Consider the following 21,556-nt stretch of genomic DNA (forward strand, 5'->3'; position numbering starts at 1 on the left):
ACTTTTGTGCGATTTTAACAATACAGATTCTCTTTAACAACACGTGTTTCGCGGCTTATATTATGTTTACCAAACCAGGCTGGGTCAAGACCTGGGGGAAAGTCTGGATTATCTCGTAGGGTTATCAAAGGGGAAAACCCTGTTTTTTTTTTGCCATTTTTCAATTATCCAGAGCAATGATTTCAGGGTTGGTTTAATCAGCGGATGGGACGATAAATTATATACTTTATTAATGTTTTTAATGATCCAGGTAAAGACAAGATCAAAATCTGAATCTTCCTCCTCCAGCCGTGGCCATATCTTATTTTCTGCAGCAGTGGTGGCCTCTATTTTCCATTCCAGAATTCTTGTCAAATGTACACTTTTATGATAGTTATATAAATTTGGAGCGGCAAGTCCGCCCTGGTCTTTCCTTTTCATAACTAGTTTATAATTTATTCTGTGTTTAGCATTGTTCCAGATAAAATTCTGGAATATCTTGTGCCAGTTCTGGAACCATAAATAAGGGATGGCTATTGGTAGGCTCTGCAACAAAAAAATAAGTTTAGGGAGGATCAACATTTTAATAATGTTAATCCTACCAATTAGGTTGAAACACGGACGGTCCCAGGATCTCAGCTTTTTTTTACATTCACCTACTATTTTCAGAAAGTTATTTTTAAAGAGAGAATCAAGATTGCTGGTAAGGTTAATACCTAAGTATTTAATCACGTGATTATTACACTTAAACTCACTACTCTGTTTTATCTCCTCCATGAGTTCTACCGAACAGCCTATATTTAGGATCTCTGTTTTTTCTTTGTTCAGTTTAAAGTTTGAGTGTTTTGTAAAAAAATTGAGTTTATCTCGACATTTTATTATTGAGTTAAGTGGGTCCGTCAGGGTTAGGAGTAAGTCGTCGGCATAAGCCAGGATCTTCATCTCACCTTGCCTAGTTTTTATACCTCTAATTTCATCATCTTGTTGAATAGCTTGAATAATTGTTTCAATGCCCAGATTAAATAGAATAGGGGACAAGGGACATCCTTGCCTGACCCCGTTTGAGATAGTAAAAGTGTGATCAAGCTGATTATTTACCTTGACACTTGCACTTTGGTTTTTATAACGTTTCTTCAAGTTCCCAATAAACATTGGGCCTAGTCCAAATTCTGCCAGCACTGCAAAGATAAAGCTTCTAGATATACGGTCAAATGCTTTTTCCGCATCCACTGCAATCATCACTGCAGCCTCTCCTCTATTTCTACACCTGTGAATCAGATCAATTGCAGTGTATATATTATCTTTAGTTTGTTTATTTTTAATAAAACCTGATTGTTGATTCCCCAAAAGATGACTAATTATTTTATTTAATCTATTTGCTAATATTTTGGCGTAAATTTTTACGTCACAATTTATGAGGGATATAGGTCGAAATTGAGCACAGCTTGGACATTTTTGACCCAGGTCCGATATTTCACTGTAAAACAGTCATCTTGAAGGGTAAGAAACCATTGGTTCACCCTTCTATTGGTCTCTTTCTTTTGAGCCATCCATTTTAATGGAGCATGATCAGTAATCAAATCAAATTTTCGGCCTAGCAAATAATATCGTAGGGAATCCAAAGCCCATTTAATTGCCAAACACTCTTTCTCATCACTGCATAGTTCCTTTCATGGTCATTAAAGGGATACTGTAGGGGGGTCGGGGGAAAATGAGCTGAACTTACCCGGGGCTTCTAATGGTCCCCCGCAAACATCCTGTGCCCGCGCAGCCGCTCACCGATGCTCCGGCCCCGCCTCCGGTTCACTTCTGGAATTTCTGACTTTAAAGTCAGAAAACCACTGCGCCTGCGTTGCCGTGTCCTCGATCCCGCTGATGTCATCAAGAGCGCACAGCGCAGGCCCAGTATGGTCTGTGTCTGCGCAGTACACTCCTGGTGACATCAGCGGGAGCGAGGACACGGCAACGCAGGCGCAGTGGTTTTCTGACTTTAAAGTCAGAAATTCCAGAAGTGAACCGGAGGCGGGGCCGGAGCATTGGGGAGTGGCTGCGCCAACACAGGATGTCTGCGGGGGACCATTAGAAGCCCCGGGTAAGTTCAGCTCATTTTCCCCCGACCCCCCTACAGTATCCCTTTAAGTTTCCTGCTCAAATACAACAGCGGGTGCTCCCCTCCATCCTGTACCTGAGATAGCGCAGCTCCTAGTCCTACTTCGGACGCATCAGTCTGTACTACAAAGGGTTTTGAGAAGTCTGGAGAAAAAAGTACCGGCTGGGAACATGGTGCTTTTTTTCTTTTTCTTTTTTTTCTATAGAGTCACAAAAGACTGTTCTGCCTCTGGTGACCATTGAATCATTACAGAATGTTTCCCTTTTGCAAGAACTGTCAATGGGTTCGCTACTGTGGCAAAATGAGGTATGAATCGTCTGTAATACCAAGGAATGCACGGACTTGTCTTTTGTTAATGAGCCGGGGCCAGTCCTGAATAGCTTCTGTTTTATTTACCTGTGGTTTAATTATCCCCCTTCCAATGGTATAACCTAAATATATGGCACATTTTTTCGGATTGGCTGTAAATCCCGCTTCTTGCAGTGAATTTAACACTGCCTTAACTTTTTGCAAATGTGATGCCCGGTCAGAACTGTGGATAACATCATCCAAATAGGCGGCTGCATACTTTTGAGGAGGACTAAGAATTTTATCCATTGCTCTCTGGTAAGTAGCAGGTGCATTTTGTAACCCAAAGGGCATCATTTTGTAATGAAACAAGCCATATGGGGTTACAAAGGCGTTTTTTCTTTAGCAGAATCTGATAATGTTATCTGCCAGAAACCTTTTGCAAGGTCAAGGATTGTCATGCATCGGGCTGTACCTAAACGATCTATAAGCTCATCAATTCTCAGCATGGGGTAATTATCAAACTTCGTTAAAGCATTACGTTTTCTGAAATCATTTCAGAATCTCAAATTTCCATCTGGTTTGGGTACCAGCACAATGGGACTAGACCAACCACTAGTAGACTCTTCAATTGCACCCAATGCTAACATTTTCTTTATTTCTTCCTTGATTGCCTCTCTCCTGGCTTCAGGGATTCTATAAGGTTTTAACCTCACTCGTTCTCCTGGCTCTGTGACCATCTCATGTTGTTTAATGGCGATCTGCCCCGGTAACTCTGAAAATATTTATTTCTTTTTTAACGGTAGTTCACAGACTTTTTGTTTTTGGACACTAGACAAAGTTTCTGCTATTTTTCTGCTATTTTTACTTCCGGTACTATGGGGACCATTTCTGGAGTTATAGGAACAGTTTCTGCTGTCAGGGCCTTTCTTTCTTTCCATGGTTTAAGTAGATTCACATGGTAAATGTGCTCTACCTTCCGTCTTCCAGGCTGACTAATTCTATAATTAACCTCACCAACTCTTGCTAGGACCTCATATGGACCGTGCCATTTTAGCCAGAAATTTGCTTCCAACCGTAGTGACCAGGACCAAAACCCTGTCACCAGGAGAAATGGTCCGTACATGTTCTCTTACCATAGGCATCACCAGGGCGATTTTATCCTGCATCTGAGCCACATGCTCGATAACACTTCTGTGTGGAGTTTTCTCACTCTCCCAAGTTTCTTTTGCAATATCCAACAATCCTCTGGGCTGTCTCCCATAAAGCAACTCAAAGTGAGAAAACTTCTCGAATAGCAAACATTAAATAAGGAATCAGGCAGTCCCAATTTTTCCAATCTTTATCTACAACCTTTTTTAACATTTGTTTCAGCGTTTTGTTAAACCACCAACACCAACTCATCCATCTGTGGGGGGTAGACAGAGGTTCACAGATGCAAAATTTTCAGTAATTTACATTATTCTTTAGAAACACGTGACAAGAAGAGCATTCTCTGATCTGTCAGAATTTCTTTGGGAATACCCACTGTACTAAACACCTGGAACAGCTCTTTAGCAATTGTCTTTGCAGAGGTATTATGTAAAGGGATCGCTTCTGGATATCTGGTTGCGTAGTCCATAATAACCTAAGTATGATGATGGCCTCAGGCAGATTTTAACAGAGGCCCTACCAGATCCATGGTGACCCCTTAAAATGGCACCTCTGTGATGGGTAATGGAACTAAGGGGCTGCGGAAATGTAGCAAAGGAGCAGATAGCTGACAAACCGGACAAGATGCACAGTAATTCTCAACCTCTTTTGCAATACCAGGCCAGTAAAACCTCTGCACTATTCTCTCCATAGTTTTCTCCGCCCCTAAATGACCACTCAACAAGTGCCCATGTGCTAGCTCCAATACAGTTTTACGGTAAGGCTTTGGTACCACTAATTGTTCAATTGCTTCATTCGATCTCTGAACCACTCTGTACAACAAATCTCGATTTGTTACAAAATATGGGAAGGATAACCTGTCCACTGGGTTCACAAGTTCCCCATCTATCATCATTACATTCTCACGGGCCTTCAACAGAGTAATGTCCTTCAATTGTTCAGTACAAAAGTTTTCACAGTGTATGTTTAAATCTGAAAATTCCACAGGTCCCTCGATTCCAGTGGCACTGTCACTATTTCTTGCGGATGCAGATGACTCCCCAGATACCTTCAACTCTCCTGCCAACCTAGCAAGTGGGAACTCAGGAGTGTCCAAGGTGTCTAGTAGAGTACCACCATCCCCAGGAGTAGAAGTTATCGACAAGGTAGGATGATGCAAAAGTTCCCAAAACTGTGGAAAATCTCTTCCCACAATTGCGTCGTACATTAAATGGGGAACCATTCCCACTACATGCAGAAGTACCCCCAGGACAGTTCCAAAGTCCATGGTTGCTGTGGGATACTCCTGAGTATCTCCATGAACACAAACCACCGCAACCTTTTCAGACCGAAAGTTCATTGGAGGCACCACACTTTCTTTAACCAGTGTAACCAAGCTCCCTGAGTCCAGCAACACATCAACCAGACTTCCATTCAACATCATTGTACACATTTGTTTATCTTTTCCTGGTAATACGCTGTACGCCATGGTAGCAAACAAAGAATGGCAATTTTCCTTAATAGAAAAGTCACATTGCATGGGTTCACTTGTCAGGGGACAGTTTGCAGCAATATGCCCTTCATCGTGACAGCGATAGCATACAATCTTTTTAACCCTTTCAGACGGGTTAACCCTCTCAGGCCTCGTACGCCACTCTGTCTTTAAAGGCATAATACCACTAGGTTTCCCTTTTCCACTCTTTTCACCCACATTTCCTGAAGCAGTCTTACCAGTTAACCATGGTGACCGTGGGTTAGAGTGAACTGACCTGGGGCCTGTAGGAGGAGTAACCAGACTCTCGGCTGCATAGTAACGCTCAACAAAGTCAACAAGTTGATCTGCAGAGCTTAGATCTCCATGACTCACCCATTTCTGAAGAGCGATAGGAAGAGACCTAGGAAGAGACCTCAGATAGCTATCCATTACGACCTGCTCCACAATCTGAGGCCCAGTTAGGGATTCTGGCTGCAACCATTTCCTTACCAGATGGATTAGATCATACATCTGCGATCTAGGTGGTTTCCCAATCTGGTAAGACCAGCAGTTAACGCGTTGTGCTCGAACAGCCAAAGTCACACCCAATCAAGCCAAGATTTCCTTTTTCAATTTTTCATAATCTTTGTCCACTTCCGGCTCCAAATCAAAGTAAGCCTCAGTGTTCTCCCCAGAATTTTTTCCCAGCCGGCTGGCATAAAAAATTAGCCGGGTGGGGTGCGAGGGGGAATTCAGGACTAGCGCTTCCATAAGGGCAAACTGAACCATTGCCCCCAATTGCAGTGCAGCTCTCCCCTCAGGTGGTTCCTGGACATCGTTGCAGGAAGCAGATGGGAATGTAAGCTCTGGGTCCCTGGTTCGAATCCCAGCCAGGGCACTATCTGCAAAAGAGTTTGTATGTTCTCTCCGTGTCTGCGTGGGTTTCCTCCGGGCTCTCCGGTTTCCTCCCACATTCCAAAAACATACGGATAAGTTAATTGGCTCCCCCTAAAATTGGCCCTAGACTACAGTACTTACACTACATAATATAGACATATGGCAATGGTAGGGATTAGATTGTGAGCTCCTTTGAGGGACAGTTAGTGAAAAGATATATATAATACACTGTACAGCGCTGCGTAATATGTCGGCGCTATATAAATACTAAAATAATAATAATAATAATAATCTGTAGGATGTACCAAATGGTGATGGAGAGGCATGTGAAATCATAGCCTTTTAGGTTGTGCTGTTCCCTGCAAAAGCCGTTGCAGTTTAGCTTTAAGGGGATCAGCAGCATCTGGCAGCTGTGATCACCGTAACTAAAGGTGCCCATTAACAGTACAATTTTTTTCCTCAGATTCGATCTTTCAACACAATTTTTATGTTCAGATCCATAGAAAAATGTGCCTTATGTGGCGTAAATCGATGTGAAACAATTCTTTGGTCATTTTGCAAAAGGGGGGGAAAAATATTGATCCAAAAGTTTGATTTTATGATTGAATTGTAATGTAAAACCTTCTTAAATTGATCTGTTAATGGGAACTATCGATAACTGCCATCAGATTAGTTTTGATCATTCAAATGGCATAGAAAGATCGAATCTGAAAGATAACTTGTACTGTTAATGGGCACCTTAAAACAAATGTGCAGAGCCTTCTGTCTCTGTAGCAGGACTGACATAAGATAAGGAATCAGCCATGCTGTCACACAGTGATATATACTCTGCAGTAGCATAGTGTGCCCTTTCCACTCCATTCCTGTAATTTATTGTTCCTGACTGACAAAAAGTAAACATAAAAGAATCCCAGGAATGCAAAGGAGGGAGCACACTATACAGACTATAAGTATATACTGTATACAACCATGTACTGCTGGGCTGCAACTAATGATTATCTCCCCCAGCAGTCTGCAAACGTTTCAATTCAGTTCTCCTCACACTCTCTGCCGCTGGATGAGGAGAGCTGTGTGTGTCCCGCCCCTGTTCATTAATATTCACTGCTCTGCCCGTCTCCTCTGCACGCAGGGCTCAGGACCGAGAGCTGCCAGTGTCCCGCCCCTGTTCATTATTATTTACTGCTCTGCTCGCCTCCTCTACACGCAGGGCTCAGGACCGTCCCTGTTCATTATTATTCACTGCTCTGCCCGCCTCCTCCCGCCGGGCGGAGCGCCCACTTAAATGGGCTTGGGGAGAACACTGAGCCTTTTGAGATTCTCCTATGAACAGTGGGGCTACCAGTCCAGCCCACTTGCCCTTAGGCCAACCTTCCCGGCAGTCCGTTCAAAGGTTGTCAGATAGGCCTCTGCATCATCCTATGTAGACATTTTATGCAACAAGCGGCTCACCTGGATGGATGGTATGGCGGGATTGGGTAGTGGGATGCCGCTGCACAGCGGCTATCGTGTAGCGAGCCCTAGGTTAACCTTGGTGAGACATAAACCCTGTCCTGGACTTTCCCAACCAAATCCTCTATAGTACTGAAACGCGATCGCCGGGAAATTTTGGGTGATTTGCGGCGATTAGCGCAAATCTCCCAAGTAAGAACGTGCCCATAGGGTTTTAAAAGTGCTAGCGTTTGAACGTTTTGCCAAAATTGCGGCAAAACGCTCTAGTGTGAATGGGCCCTAACTGTGGAAACAGAAATCTGAAATCTGTTAGACAGCTTTCTGTATCCTTCCCCCTAAACTATGATGGTGAACAATCTTTGTCTTCAGGTCATTTGAGAGTGGTTTTGTGACCCCCCATGTTGCTACTCTTCAGAGAAATTTAAAAGAGGGAAACTTACAATTGACCCCCTTAAATAATCTTTCTCATAATTTGATTCACCTGTGTATGTAGGTCAGGGGTCACTAAGCTTTCCAAGCCAATTTGAGTTTCAATAATTAGTTATAACGGTTTTGGAATCAATAAAATAACAGTGCCCAAATATATGCACCCGCCTAATTTTATTTAAACAATTACTGCGCACTTTCTGTTAATGCAATAAACTTAATTTCACTTCTCAAATATCACTGTGTGTGTCTCCTATATGATATATTTAACTGACATTTTTTATCGCAACAACCAACCATTCATACAGGAAAATCATGACTATTAACAAGGTTGCCCAAACTTTCGCATCCCTGTGTGTGTGTGTGTGTGTGTGTGTGTGTGTGTGTGTGTGTGTGTGTGTGTGTGTGTGTGTATATACATATACATATACAGTGGAGGAAATAATTATTTGACCCCTCACTGATTTTGAAAGTTTGTCCAATGACAAAGAAATGAAAAGTCTCTGAACAGTATCATTTCAATGGTAGGTTTATTTTAACAGTGGCAGATAGCACATCAAAAGGAAAATCGAAAAAATAACCTTAAATAAAAGATAGCAACTGATTTGCATTTCATTGAGTGAAATAAGTTTTTGAACCCTCTAACAATAAAAGACTTAATACTTAGTGGAAAAACCCTTGTTTGCAAGCACAGAGGTCAAACGTTTCTTGTAATTGATGACCAAGTTTGCACACATTTTAGGAGGAATGTTGGTCCACTCCTCTTTGCAGATCATCTCTAAATCCCTAAGGTTTCGAGGCTGTCTCTGTGCAACTCTGAGCTTGAGCTCCCTCCATAGGTTTTCTATTGGATTAAGGTCCGGAGACTGACTAGGCCACTCCATGACCTTAATGTGCTTCTTCTTGAGCCACTCCTTTGTTGCCTTTGCTGTATGTTTTGGGTCATTGTCGTGCTGGAACACCCATCCACAACTCATTTTCAGTTTCCTGGCAGAGGGAAGGAGGTTGTCGTTCAGGATTTCACGATACATGGCTCCGTCCATTTTCCCGTTAATGCGATTAAGTTGTCCTGTGCCCTTAGCAGAAAAACACCCCCAAAGCAAAATGTTTCCACCCCCATGCTTGACGGTGGGGACGGTGTTTTGGGGGTCATAGGCAGCATTTTTCTTCCTCCAAACACAGCGAGTTGAGTTAATGCCAAAGAGCTCTATTTTGGTCTCATCAGACCACAGCACCTTCTCCCAGTCACTCACAGAATCATTCAGGTGTTCATTGGCAAACTTCAGACGGGCCTGCACATGTGCCTTCTTGAGCAGGGGGGACCTTGCGAGCCCTGCAGGATTTTAATCCATTGCGGTGTAATGTGTTTCCAATGGTTTTCTTGGTGACTGTGGTCCCTGCTAATTTGAGGTCATTCACTAACTCCTCCCGTGTAGTTCTAGGATGCTTTTTCACCTTTCTCAGAACCATTGACACCCCACGAGGTGAGATCTTGCGTGGAGCCCCAGAGCGAGGTCGATTGATGGTCATTTTGTGCTCCTTCCATTTTCGAACAATTGCACCAACAGTTGTCACCTTCTCTCCCAGCTTCTTGCTAATGGTTTTGTAGCCCATTCCATCCTTGTGCAGGTCTACAATTTTGTCTCTGACATCCTTGGACAGCTCTTTGGTCTTTCCCATGTTGAAGAGTTTGGAGTCTGCTTGATTGATTCTGTGGACAGGTGTCTTTTATACAGGTGACTAGTTAAGACAGGTGTCCTTAATGAGGGTGACTAATTGAGTAGAAGTGTCTAACCACTCTGTGGGAGCCAGAACTCTTAATGGTTGGTAGGGGTTCAAAAACTTATTTCACTCGATGAAATGCAAATCAGTTGCTATCTTTTATTTAAGGTTATTTTTTCGATTTTCCTTTTGATGTGCTATCTGCCACTGTTAAAATAAACCTACCATTGAAATGATACTGTTCTGAGACTTTTCATTTGTTTGTCATTGGACAAACTTACAAAATCAGTGAGGGGTCAAATCATTATTTCCTCCACTATATATATATATATATATATATATATATATATATATATATATATATATATATATATATATATATACTCCACTATATATATAGAGAGAGAGAGAGATATGGTAGATATAGGTAGATATGTAGATATATATAGATAGATAGAGAGAGATCGAGAGAGAGATCTAGATAGATAGATGGATATAGAGATAGATAGATAGATATAGAGATAGAGATAGATATATATTATATAGTTGCAAAAGTATTCGGCCCCCTTGAAGTTTTCCACATTTTGTTATATTACTGCCACAAACATGAATCAATTTTATTGGAATTCCACATGAAAGACCAACACAAAGTGGTGTACACATGAGAAGTGGAGCGAAAATCATACATGATTCCAAACATTTTTTACAAATAAATAACTGCAAAGTGGTGTGTGCATAATTATTCGGCCCCCTTTGATCTGAGTGCAGTCAGTTGCCTATAGACATTGCCTGATGAGTGCTTATGACTAAATAGGGTGCACCTGTGTGTAATCTAATGTCAGTACAAATACAGCTGCTCTGTGAGGGCCTCAGAGGTTGTCTAAGAGAATATTGGGAGCAACAACACCGTGAAGTCCAAAGAACACACAAGACAGGTCAGGGATCAAGTTATTGAGAAATTTAAAACAGGCTTGGGCTACAAAAAGATTTCCAAAGCCTTGAACATCCCAAGGAGCACTGTTCAAGTGATCATTCAGAAATGGAAGGAGTATGGCACAACTGTACACCTACCAAGACAAGACCATCCACCTAAACTCGCAGGCCAAACAAGGAGAGCGCTGATCAGAAATGCAGTCAAGAGGCCCATGGTGACTCTGGACGAGCTGCAGAGATCTACAGCTCAGGTGGGAGACTCTGTCCATGGGACAACTATTAGTCATGCACTGTACAAAGTTGGCCTTTATGGAAGAATGGCAAGAAGAAAGGCATTGTTAACAGAAAGCATAAGAAGTCCCGTTTGCAGTTTGCCACAAGCCATGTGGGGGGGACACCGCAACCAGATGAGACCAAAATTGAACTTTTTGGCCAAAATGCAAAACGCTATGTGTGGCAGAAAACTAACACTGCACATCACCCTGAACACACCATCCCCACTGTCAAATATGGTGGTGGCAGCATCATGCTCGGGGGGTGCATCTCTTCAGCAGGAACAGGGAAGCTGGTCAGAGTTGATGGGAAGATGGATGGAGCCAAATACAGGGCAAACTTGGAAGAAAACCTCTTGGAGACTGCAAAAGACTTGAGACTGGGGCGGAGGTTCACCTTCTAGCAGGACATTGACCCTAAACATAAAGCCAGTGCAACAATGGAAAGGTTTCAAACAAAACAAACAAAAGATTGGATTATTAGTGGGCACCTTTTAGGTGTTATATTTACAAACAAGATTAACAAACATTCTTCAGCTGTTCTTTTGTATATTTTGAATTTTAACAATGATAAACAAAATGCAGGATTCTTTGCAAAGGATATTCAGAACAAGCGCTTAGACAAACATTTGTAATCGTTTACTTTATAACAATTTGTGCATAAAAATGAATACAGAAAAATGACAAAAATTATCTAACGAACGAATGGTATTTGATATAGTAAAATAATAAGAATAAAAAGTTGAAATATGAACTGGATAAAGTCTGAGCAGTCTATAGAATTACCATGTCCTTTGGAATTATGAGTCCAAGAATGTTGGTAAAGGGTTCTTTGTTTATAGTCCAAAATAAAGAAATGTGGGCTGGGTCCAAATCGTCCAGCAGGTGGATCCGCATTGAAGGAACCTATGTGAATCTGCAGCACAGACTGGAGATTGTGATGAGATGGCCCTGCCACATGATCCAGTTCTGCCCCTCTTATTAACCACTTGAGGACCACAGTGTTAAACCCCCACTAAAGACCAGGCAATTTTTCTCTTAATAGGCCCCTGCTGCTTTAAGGCCAAGCCCCCCCCCCCTTTTCTCCCTACCAACAAAGCTCTCTGGTGGGGTCTGATTGCTCCCCATGTTTGTTTGTTCTTATATTTGTCATTTGTTTTTTAATAAATATAGCTATTTATTTAATTTTTTTCCCCTCCCTCCCTGCAGCCAGCCAATCATGGCGATCGGCTATCATAGGCTTCAGCCTGAGAGCCGATCGCTCTCTTGTTCCCCGAGGGGGACAGCCGTGTCACATGGCTGTCCCCAGTACAGCGCTGCTGCAAATCGCAGCGCTGTACTAAGTGAAAAGATGGCGGTTTCACAGTCTAACAGTCTCCGATGGGAAACTGAAGGCGGAGCAGGGCTCCACCTACCAAGCAGGAGATGCACGCACAACGTGCGCGTGATCTCCTGCAGTAGCCGGCCCCAGGACTTGACGCCAATTGGCGTTAGGCGGTCCTGGGCCTGCCGCCGTGGTTACGCCCATTGGCATGAGGCGGTCTTAGGGTAGTTAAAGCAAAAAGAGATATGAAATGTCTGTAAATATCATATCTCTGTGGCAATCCATGAGGCAGTATTGATGCAAATAATTATGGATTTTTATTATAGTTAGTTATTATTATTTAGTATTTATATAGCACCAATATCTTCCTCCGTGCTGTACAGAGTTTGTCTTTTCAATTAACCGTCCCTCAGAGCGGTTCACAATCTAATCCCTACCATAGTCATATGTCTTTGTACAGTGGCTTGCAAAAGTATTCGGCCCCCTTTAAGTTTTCCACATTTTGTCACATTACTGCCACAAACATGAATCAATTTTATTGGAATTCCACGTGAAAGACAAAGTGGTGTACACGCGAGAAGTGGAATGAAAATCATACATGATTCCAAACATTTTTTACAAATCAATAACTGCAAAGTGGGGTATGCATAATTATTCAGCCCCCTGTGGTCTGAGTGCAGTCAGTTGCCCATAGACATTGCCCGATGAGTGCTAATGATTAAATAGAGTGCACCTGTGTGTAATCTAATGTCAGTACAAATACAGCTGCTCTGTGACGGCCTCAGAGGTTGTCTAACAGAATGTTGGGAGCAACAACACCATGAACTCCAAAGAACACACCACACAGGTCAGGGATAAAGTTATTGAGAAATTTAAAGCAGGCTTAGGCTACAAAAAGATTTCCAAAGCCTTGAACATCCCACGGAGCACTGTTCAAGCGATCATTCAGAAATGGAAGGAGTATGGCACAACTGTGAACCTACCAAAACAAGGCCGTCCCCCTAAACTCACAGGCTGAACAAGGAGAGCACTGATCAGAAATGCAGTCAAGAGGCCCATGGTGACTCTGGACGAGCTGCAGAGATCTACAGCTCAGGTGGGGGAATCTGTCCATAGGACAACTATTAGTTGTGCACTGCTCAAAGTTGGCTCTTATGGAAGAGTGGCAAAAAGAAAGCCATTATTAACAGAAAAGCATAAGAATTCCCGTTTGCAGTTTGCCACAAGCCATGTGGGGGACACGGCAAACATGTGGAAGAAGGTGCTCTGGTCGGATGAGACCAAAATGGAACTTTTGGCCAAAATGCAAAACGCTATGTGCGGCAGAAAACTAACACTGCACATCACTCTGAACACACCACCCCCACTGTCAAATATCGTGGTGGCAGCATCATGCTCTGGGGTTGCGTCTCTTCAGCAGGTACAGGGAAGCTGTTCAAAGTTGATGGGAAGATGGATGGAGCCAAATACAGGGCGATCTTGGAAGAAAACCTCTTGGAGTCTGCAAAAGACTTGAGACTGGGGCGGAGGTTCACCTTCCAGGAGGACAACGACCCTAAACATAAAGCCAGGGCAACAATGGAATGGTTTAAAACAAAACCTATCCATGTGTTAGAATGGCCCAGTCAAAGTCCAGATCTAAATCCAATTGAGAATCTGGCAAGATCTGAAAACTGCTGTTCACAAACGCTGTCCATCTAATCTGACTGAGCTGGAGCTGTTTTGCAAAGTAGAATGGGCAAGGATTTCAGTCTCTAGATGGGCAAAGCTGGTAGAGACATACCCTAAAAGACTGGCAGCTGTAATTGCAGCAAAAGGTGGTTCTACAAAATATTGGCTCAGGGGGCTGAATAATTACGCACACCCCACTTTGCAGTTATTGATTTGTAAAAAATGTTTGGAATCCTGTATGATTTTCATTCCACTTCTCACGTGTACAACACTTTGTATTGGTCTTTCACGTGGAATTCCAGTAAGATTGATTCATGTTTGTGGCAGTAATGTGACAAAATGTGGAAAACTTCAAGGGGGCCGAATACTTTTGCAAGAAACTGTATGTATTGTGTAGTGTATGTAGCGTAGTCTAGAGCCAATTTTAGGGTGAAGCCAATTGACTTATCTGTATTGTTTTTGGAAACTGGACTGCCCAGTGGAAATGCACGCAGACACAGGGAGAACATACAAACTCCATGCAGATAGTCCCCTGGCTGGGGTACAAAACAGGACCCAGCGCGGCAAGGCCTATCAGCTGAAGAATTTGCAACATACTTCACTGATAAAATTAACAAAATTCGAAGTGAATTCTCCATGCAGCCCCCCAATCTCACCTCCACACCACTCATTGACCGTTCCCTATCTGCCTTCTCTCCACTCTCTGAACATTCTCTCTCCTTTATAATATCCAAAGCTCATCTAACCACCTGTCCTTTGGATCCTATTCCTTCCCATTTCATTCCATAGCTATCCTCCTCTCTCATGCCTGCACTAACATTCGCTATTTAACCTGTCCCTCTCCACTGGCATCTTTCCATCCCCACTCAAAAATGCTGCTGTGACACCACTTCTAAAAAAAAACATTTCTAGATCCTACCACACTCACCAACTACCGCCCTGTGTCACTTCTACTATTTGCATCCAAATTACTTGAACGCCATATACCGTATTTTCCGCCGTATAAGACACACTTTTTCTCCCCAAAAAATGGGGAGAAAAAGTCCCTGCGTCTTATACGGCAAAGGCAGGAAATACCCGACTTACGGACGCCCGTCGATACAAACCGCCGACCCGACGCCATCGGGTATTCCCTGCCTTGCCGCTGTGAGTCCTCCCCGCTTGTCTCCACCTCCCCGCTTGTCTCCACCTCCCCCTGTGTCGCCGGGTCACCCCCCCCCCCCTGTGTCGCCAGGTCCCCCTCTGTGAGAAGCGTCAGCGTCAGAAGCTTACCACCTCCATCTTGCCTGCGGCGATTGAAGACCTCCGGCTCCTGTGGGCGGCTTCCTCTAGTGCCGGCTTGTAATGACGCGTCATCAATGACGCGTCATTACAAGCCGGCACTAGAGGAAGCCGCCCATAGGTGCCGGAGGCCTTCAGTTGCCGCGGGCAAGATGGAGGAGGTAAGCTTCTGATGCTGCCGCTTCTCACAGGAGGGGACCCGGCGACAGAGGGAGGGGGGGCCCGGCAACAGGGGGGGGACACAGTGAGGAGGGCACTCGGGAGGACACTTTGGGGGGCCAGGAGCACTTTGGGAAGACACTTGGGGGGGACAGAAGCACATTTGGGAGGACACTGGGGGACACTTGAGGGGGGGGGGGGGGCAGGAGGACACTTGGGGGTCGGGACAGGAGGACACTTGGGGAGACAGGACACTTGGGGGGACAGGAGGACACTTGGGAGGACACTTGGGGGGGGGGGACAGGAGGACACTTGGGGGGGGACAGGAGCACATTTGGGAGGACACTTGGGGGGGCAGGAGGACACTTGGGGGGGACAGGACACTTGGGGGGGGGACAGGACACTTGGGGGGGGGACAGGACACTTGGGGGGGACAGGAGGACACTTGGGGGGTACAGCACTGACACTTGGGGGTACAGCACTGACACTTGGGGGTACAGCACTGACACTTGGGGGTACAGCACTGACACTTGGGGGTACAGCACTGACACTTGGGGGTACAGCACTGACACTTGGGGGTACAGGAGGACAACTGGGGGTGACAGGAGGACACCTGGGGGAGACATGGGGACACAGGAGGGCACCATTTGGGGGAGGTCATGTACAAGACGCTCCTGAAATATGGACGCACCAGGTTTAGTTTATATTTTTTTTCCCTGCTTTTTGCCCTCTAAACCTAGGTGCGTCTTATATTCCGGAGCGTCTTATACGGCGCGAAATACGGTACATGCTGAATTAAGCCATTATTTATCTGCTAACTCCCTGCTTGATCTGTTCCAAACTGGCTTTTGCTCTAACCACCCCACAGAAACATCTTTTACTAAAGTTGCCAATGATCTTGCAGCTAAATCCAAAGGTCAATTTTCCATACTCATCCTTCTTGACCTGTCACCAGCATTTGATACTGTTGACCAAACCTTACTCCTACAGATACTTTCATCCGTAGGCATAAAGGGCCTCTAATGGTTATCTTCCTACCTCTCTGGAAGGTCTTTCACAGTCTCTTACTCAGATCAGATCTCTTCTCCTCTCCTCAACCTTGGTCTGTTGGGGTTCCTCAAGGATCTGTCCTTGGCCCCCTCCTCTTTTCCATCTATATGCACGGTCTTGGTGACTTAATCAATTTGGGTTTCAGTACTACCTATATGCAGACAATACGCAACTGTACCTCTCTGCCCCAGACTTTAACTCCCTTGGCACATGTGTTCCTGACTGCTTGTCTGCTATATCCTCCTTTATGTCCTCTTCCTTCTTAACCTGCTGGGCATTCTGATTTTGTTCGCCGATTATTTTTTTTTTTTTTCTTTCTGCTACATCATGTAGCTAGCCTAGCGCTAGCTACATGATTGTCCCCTTACTGCTCATTCCCTCCCACTCTTCCGATCGCCGCCGGCGATAACGCCCAGAAGGAAAATCCCGTTCTGAATGGGATTTCCTTGAGGGATTTCCCCGTCGCCATTGCGACAAACTGAGTGATGTCATGGACGTCGTGACGTCACAGGGACTCCCGATCCACCCCAAAGCGCAGCCTGGCGTTGATTGGCCAGGCTGCGCACGGGGTCTGCGGGGGGGGGGGGGGGGCCTTCTTTCGCGGCGGGTCGGCTGCACTTTGCTTGCTGCGTGTTTTAAAAAAAAATATTAAAATCGGCCCAGCGGGGCCTGAGCGGTGCCCTCCAACACTTAACCACTTGCCGACCGCGCACTCATAACGCGCGTCGGCAAAGTGGCAGCTGCAGGACCAGCAACGCAGATCTGCGACGCCGGCTGCAGGCTAATTAATCAGGAAGCGCTTCCTGTCAATTCACGGCGGGGGCTCCGTGAATAGCCTGCGGGCCGCCGATCGCGGCTCGCAGGCTAAATGTAAACACAAGCGGAAATAATCCGCTTTGTTTACATTTATACAACGCTGCTAACAGTAGCAGCGTTGTACTAGATCAGCGTTCCCTCGGCCAATCAGCGGCCGGGGATCGCTGTCACATGACAGGCAGGAGCCTGTTAGAAGCTGCACAGGACAGATCCGTTGCTGTGCAGCCTCGGATCTTCGGGGAAGGGAGGGAGGAGCGGGAGAATCCTGCGGTGGAGGGGGCTTTGAGGTGCCCCCCCGCCAGCCACACGCAGGCAGGAGCGATCAGACCCCCCCCAGCACATCATCCCCCTAGTGGGGAAAAAAGGGGGGCGATCTGGTTGCTCTGCCTGGTGTTTGATCTGTGCTGGGGGCTGTAGAGCCCACCCAGCACAGATCAGCAAAATCAGCGCTGGTCCTTAAGGGGGGGGGGGGGTAAAGGCTGGGTCATCAAGTGGTTAATATGAGTAAAACTGAACTAATCATTTTCCATTGTGTCTGTCAACCACTCTGCCTGAAATAACAATAAATGTTAACACTCGCATAACTTCAGCTCCCAAAGCACTGTGCTTTGGGGTAATATTTGACTCCTTCCTCTTTTATTCCTCATGTTCACTCCCTAACCAGCTCCTGTCATCTCCAAGTCAAAAACATATCTCACATCCGACCTTTTCTCACTAAAGACACAACTAAAATGTTAATACATGCTCTTAAAATATCTCGTCTGGTCTACTGTAACATACTACTTTTGTGGACTACCTTCTAGCAGACTGGCCCCGAGCCAGTCAGTACTGAACTCAGCTGCTCGTCTCATTCATCTTTCTTCTCGATCTTCTTCTGCTGCCCCCTCTTTGTCAAGCTCTTCACTGGCTGCCAATTAAACAGAGGATCCAGTTCAAACTCTTAAAGTGGATCCGAGATGAACTTTTACTCATTGCATAATTGTGTTTCTTTCCTATTGTTTATAGGGCATTCCTCAAGCCAAATACTTTTTTATTTTTGTTTTAATGCTCTAATTCCCTATAAACTAAACAAGCCATGCCCACAGGTTTTCAGAGAGCCAAGGCACTTCCAGACAGTAGCAAGGGCTCATGGGAGCTCAGTCTGGGCAGGAGGAAGGGGAGGTATTACTAGCCAGAGATTTCAGAGGAGGAGGGGGGATTAGGTTTTTTCTGCTCAAGATGCAGATAAGCCTGCCTTTTTGTAATGTTTACACACAACATGGCTGCTGTCGTTGTATCACAGGAAGAAATAATCATATTCTATTAAAGCTGTTTTCAGCTAGATTTGCTGTGTAAACTATCTAAACTTTAGATAAGATATATAGACAAGTTACTTGTTAGTTTTTCATCTCGGATCCGCTTTAACCCTAACTTACACAGCGCTCCACAATCTATCTTCCCTGTATATCTCCTCACTAATATCCAGATACCAACCCAATCGCAATCTCCGATCTGCACATGAGCTTCTGATTCCTCCTAGAATTACCTCCTCACATTCACGCTTGCAAGATTTTGCTCGCGCTTCACCCCTTCTCTGGAATGCCCTCCCACAACACATCCGTCACTCGCCAACCTTTGTTACCTCTAAACGATCACTAAAACTCACTTGTTCTGACAAGCATATGCTCTACCTTAGACCACTGCCCCTTTGTCCTAAGACCAAATTGCACTCCTACTAGATATCCTAAAACACACTGCCTCTTTGTGTTTGTATACTACCCCCCCCCCGCCTCTTGTCTTCCCCCACCCCCATTCCTTTAGAGTATAAGCTCGCAAGGGCAGGTCTCTCTCCCCTTTTGTGTCCTGGAAATCATTATACATGTTATTCATCAAGTTACTTTTATCACTGTCATTACCAATTCTGTACCTTGTATTTTGTATCGTTTTTGTATTTTGTCACCAATTATGTATTTTCTATATTGGTGTACACCATTGTCTGTATTATGTACCCCATGTTCGTTTCTTACTTTGTACAGTGCCACGGAATATGTTGGCGCTGTTATCAATAATAATGAACACCAGGTAATGTGAAATGCGATGTAGTTATGTTTTATAACAGAAAATCACCATTGGTTTTTAATTTATTTGGGCAAAAACGCATGCCATTGTATGGCCACCTTGAGGAAGGGATCACAAAGGCAAAGGGCTAATCTCAGATGCAAAGGGCACAGAAAGCACGCAGGAGAAGACACAGATGGTAATAATTACAGAAAGAAAAGGCACAAAAGGCAATTAATCATTGCAGTTATTTGTATTTCATTGACTATCCCTACTCAGGAGTCGCAGCTGAGGCCCTCTTTTTATTCGCCAGTTGACCACCTTTATAAAGCAATGGGTATACTAGTCTTTTTCAGGCAGCTGCTATGTGTCAGTTTTCTTCTCGTACGCTTAATGGAAAAATATGCCAAAAATCACGTATCCTTTTACTCTCTCAGAAAGTAATTATCATTAGCACAATTTCTCCTAATCGTAATATTTCTCCCTTTTGGCATATTTTTATTCCATTGGCCAAGATTCAACTGTGTTGCTTTCAGTGCTGTTTTAGTATTTTATTTTATTTTTGTCCATGTTTTTGTGTGCTTAAACCTTGCAACGTATTATAGCAATTCTTCTTCTTTCCACAGTCAACTCTAAAGCAGAAGTCCGTTTTCAGCTGTCTTCTGCAGTTTGGATTCCCGAAGATGTTAGACAGAAAATCTCTGTGATGGTAAATAAACCTTTTTAATGATCTATAACAGTCTTTGACTTATTTAACTGCTTTGAGACAATGGTATTTAGTTTGGCATGCAATAATTATTTTGAATGCCCTCAGCTGTTTGTTTCAACTATTTGCACTGTGAACAACGCTGACACTAGTAGTATACTAAATGTTGTTCTTCCAATTGATCAGGCATTCGATTTGATAAACCCAGTAAATTAAACAATTATTAAAAAAACATATGGCTTTGCTCAATTTTGATTGCAACACTGTTGTTACATAGTTATTTAGGTTGAAAAAAAGACATACGTCCATCGAGTTCAACCAGAAAACAAAGTTGTGAATGTTGTAAATATGTATTGATCATGTGCAGGGTTAAATGTGGGGACGTTGAAAGCTACATAGCTTTGTAGTGCATTGAGAAATACAAAGTTGCGGTCTTCTACAAAATAAAGCTATTTTGGGGCATTTTTATCATTCATATATAACTTACATAATTAGTGGCAGGATAGTGTACTGGTTAAGGTCTATGACACAGGAGACCAGGGTTCGAATCTCGTCTCTTCCTGTTTAATAAGCTGTCACCTTTTCAGTAAAAAGACCTTGGGCAAGACTCCCTAACACTGCTACTGCCTACTGAACACACCCTAGTGGCTGCAGCTCTGGCACTTTGATTCTGCCAGGAGAAAAGTGTGATATACATTTTCTGTGTCTTGTCTGCACACCATTTCAAATTATTATGCAAATTATATTTTTCTCTGATTTTCCTAAAATAGTATACGAGTGTCAGCCAGCATAATTTTTGCGTTATCTAACATTAAAGTATAATTTGAATGTTACTGAACAAACTTAATGTTAACTGTGTTTTTCAAAAATAAAACCCATAAAATACACTGTTCCAATGTATTATGCACAACAGAGTTTCAGGAACAAAGTCTGCCAGCAGACCAGTTTTATCTGTAACCGCACGCACTTTATTGTGCCATAATCCACCAACAGTTCAACAATTTTGGGGGAGCTTTGCAGGGATCTCCCTTTTTTCAAGGCATGTGGACTTTGTTCCTGTATGTTTCCTGTGATTTTGCCTAGGTCACACTTTCAAGTAATCAAGACTAATATGATGGTGTGCCTGCTCCAACTTTGTATGTATAATATGAGAGGTTAAAATTTTCTGGATTTTGATGAGGCACAGCAATCCCTATTTTCAGATATTTCCAGGAGGATCCTTATGCAGAGGAGGGCGGTGAAGCAAACTTACATACAATCCGTCAAGCTGTTGGTGTTTATAGGTGGGGGTAAACCTTTGCTGTTGTTGCTACCTTAAATGGAAAATGGCTGTACTGCGTTTAGGATGACCTTCTAAAGCTGCTGTCTGACTTTAACCTCCCGAGTGTTGACTTCACAGATTGGAGAGGCACTGCTGACCCCTCAGCCTTGCCAGTGTGAACTGTAGCAAGTCTGGATTTTGCTGAGAAAGAGATCTTGAACAGGATCAACGTACTGAACCTCCCTAAAAGCTGTCCATGTAGCACTTTGCTGTGGTTCTGAGTCTTGTGATCTCCTGCTGGAGCAGAGGGAGATTATTTTTCTTTCATTTTTGGTTTTTGATTTGAGCAATGTGCTGCAATTGCTCTAAACTCATGATTGCGTATCTCCACCGAGACTTTCTCTGGGTTTTGTGCTTAATTTCACCTCCATGTTTTGGCTATTTGGTCCTAATGTTTATTGCATTCAGAAGAGGAATAATGTTTCAGTTTGCTCTACAACGAATGTTTAGAAATGCTTAGTGCTGTTCTGTTTTGGAAAGGAAGGGGGGTGGGGGAGGTCAGATATGGTA

At 43.9% G+C, this 21,556-nt stretch overlaps 1 protein-coding gene across 1 annotated transcript in view; it reads left to right on the forward strand.

Annotated features, from left to right (window-relative positions):
* MRPL58 (mitochondrial ribosomal protein L58) overlaps positions 1-21,556 on the forward strand; it is a 106,877-nt gene that overhangs the window by 43,310 nt on the left and 42,011 nt on the right. Inside the window, exon 4 of the mRNA XM_068262003.1 lies at positions 19,646-19,728. Coding sequence (XP_068118104.1) covers positions 19,646-19,728 — 83 coding nt within the window. The remainder of the gene's footprint in view (positions 1-19,645; positions 19,729-21,556) is intronic.

This window comes from Hyperolius riggenbachi, chromosome 12 (assembly GCF_040937935.1).
Source record: "Hyperolius riggenbachi isolate aHypRig1 chromosome 12, aHypRig1.pri, whole genome shotgun sequence".
NCBI lineage: Eukaryota > Metazoa > Chordata > Amphibia > Anura > Hyperoliidae > Hyperolius > Hyperolius riggenbachi.